The sequence below is a fragment of the Geospiza fortis genome, unplaced genomic scaffold (genome assembly GCF_000277835.1).
Source record: "Geospiza fortis unplaced genomic scaffold, GeoFor_1.0 scaffold66, whole genome shotgun sequence".
In the NCBI taxonomy this organism is placed as follows: Eukaryota; Metazoa; Chordata; class Aves; order Passeriformes; family Thraupidae; genus Geospiza; species Geospiza fortis.
Genome location: NW_005054312.1, coordinates 1,622,102 through 1,624,487, shown reverse-complemented (window position 1 = coordinate 1,624,487; position 2,386 = coordinate 1,622,102). Strand labels below are relative to the sequence as shown.

Genomic DNA, 2,386 nt, shown 5'->3' with positions numbered 1-2,386 from the left:
CGTCACCTCCTGGACCGGTGTGGTGGCTGCCGAGTGCTCTTGAGCCCCGCCGGGATCGTGGGGGGTTGTGCGGTGTGTTACCCTTCTCTGCCCTCTCATCACTTGTGCGGGGACCCCCGGAGTAAGGGAGCCTTGATTTGAAACACTGGCGTGGGGCAGGACAGGCCAGTGCACGTACAGCATCCCGTAACCATCCTGCTCTTTGACTTCCAGGCATGCACGTGGGGTGTAGCCTATGAGGTCCGTGGGGAACAAATTGCTGCATCACTCGAGTATCTCAACATGCGAGAAGCTGTCCTGGGAGGCTATGACACCAAGCTGGTGAAGTTCCACCCTCAGGAGAAAGATGCAGAGGAACCCATCCTGGCTCTTGTTTACATTGCAACACCCCAGAACCCTTCCTACCTTGGCCCAGCATCTGAAGAAGACATTGCAGCTCAAATCATTGTCTCAAGCGGTTGTGCTGGTCATAACATAGAGTACTTGCTGAGACTGGCAGACTTTATGCGCTACTTCTGTCCTCAAGCAGAGGATAAACATCTCTTCTCCATCGAAGAGGCTCTTATTTCCATCCTTCCTTGTCTATACTACACAGAGGAGCCTCTAGAAGAAACTGCAAGTGTTCCTCAGAAGTCTAAGGGTTGAAATAGGAAATATTTTTGCAGGGTTCAGTAGAAGGGACATAAGGGAGAAGAAAGCAGTGGGGACAATCTTAACTCTGCTCTGATAAAATATACTGGACTGAGTGAATAAACTAGCAAGTACTTGGGGAGGGAGGAAGTGGAGAGTAAAAGGCTTGCTATAGGACTTGCAGTTAGTACTTGTTACACTCCTTATCTGTAGCATCACCATACCCATCACTGCTTTCCAGCTGAGGAGCTGGGATCTTCACAGGAACTCTGCTCTGTAAGACTTGCTTACAGAGTTAAACCTGAGGCACTCATTTTCTGTAGAGAAAGAGGCTCATCTATTCTGTGCACTTTCTCTTTTTTTCTTACCTTTTTTTTTTCTTTGAAGACTAGTTGAGCAGGACTTGACTGGGTTTAAGCAGTATCTATGTAATTCTACCTCAGATTGGCAAAAAACTGTTTGTGTGGTGGTGGAGACTTTGGCAGATTCCGCCAAATAAAACCTTTATTTTTTTTTTCCCCTGCCTTGTCCCACCTCCAATGCAATGACCTGACACTAAATTTTAGAACGTTTGTGCAATATCAAGTGAACAGGCCTTTTCATGCTCTTGTGGATCCTACTTCCTTATGTTGTGAAGGATGACAGTAATGCACTTCTTTTCTAAAATGTCATACTGTATTTATTATGTGATACATTTCCTCTTAGGAGGGGTATCTAAACTACTCACATGCCACAGTGGTATGCAGCCCACGCTCAACCTTGCATTTGTGCCTTCTAGTTTTAAATCCATTTTCTGAGGAGCTAAGCCTGCTTTAATGACAAGCTTTTCTCCAAGCTTCACTGTCCTTGTGCTGCTCCAGACGTAACTGACTCTGTAAGAAAAGGTCCTGCCTGCGTGGGAAGCCTGTGCTGCCTGCAGGAAAGCTGTCAGGATGCAGGAGACGTTTAACTAGCTCTGAACTGGATAAACCTCTGGTGCTTCAGGATGGTGTGTGTTCCTGTAGAAGCATTTTTTGAGGGTTCTAGTTCCATACAGAGGTGTCTGTCTGGCACCTTCCATTTGACTGCAGAGCACCATGAGTGAGCATACTTGTAAGCCTGTGAGCTGCTGAAAAGCCTGCCTTGATCATGTTAAGCAGAGGCACTGCTGCGAGCTCAGACTTTTCAGTTTCACATATTAACAGCATGAAAACCCACAGTATTTTGTGAGAAAACTGCTGCTACTGCAACTGCAGCAAAACAGCTCTTGAGAGCTGACCCCTGGGACTGCTGGCTCCTCCCAAACGCCATGTGTTTTTTTAATTATAAAAAAGGCTAGGGACTGTTTGTATTACTGTGGCTTGTATGCATATGAAGTGGTACGGTGCTGTGCCCAGTAATAAAACAAACTGACAAAGTCAGTCTCATGTACTTTGGTGTTAGTCTTTTTCATTATGGACTTAGAGTTCAAACTAAGAAGTCTTGGTTTTTGTGGGGTTTATTTTGGGCTTTTTGGGGGGGGTTTGTTTGCTTTTTGGGATTTTTTTTAGGTTTTTTTTTGATGTGTGGTTCTTTTTGTTTCTTTTTTGTTGGGTTTTTGTTCGTTTGTTTTTGTGGGTTTTTTAATGATGACTTTTTTTTTTTAACAAAGCCTTAATTGCTAATGCTGCTGAAGTTCCTATGGATTTTTTTGTGGTTTTGTTTTGGTTTTTTAAATCATCTTGCTGAGCAGCATGCCTCTGCCAAATCTAGTGGAAGAACCCGACTGACTCTTTCC

General features: G+C 44.6%; 1 protein-coding gene across 1 annotated transcript in view; it reads left to right on the top strand.

Moving 5' to 3' along the window:
* CHAC1 (ChaC glutathione specific gamma-glutamylcyclotransferase 1) overlaps positions 1-2,040 on the top strand; it is a 3,318-nt gene extending 1,278 nt beyond the window's left edge. The window contains exon 2 of the mRNA XM_031055804.1: positions 160-2,040. Coding sequence (XP_030911664.1) covers positions 160-645 — 486 coding nt within the window. The 3' untranslated portion in view covers positions 646-2,040. The remainder of the gene's footprint in view (positions 1-159) is intronic.
* Positions 2,041-2,386: the final 346 nt, after the last annotated feature.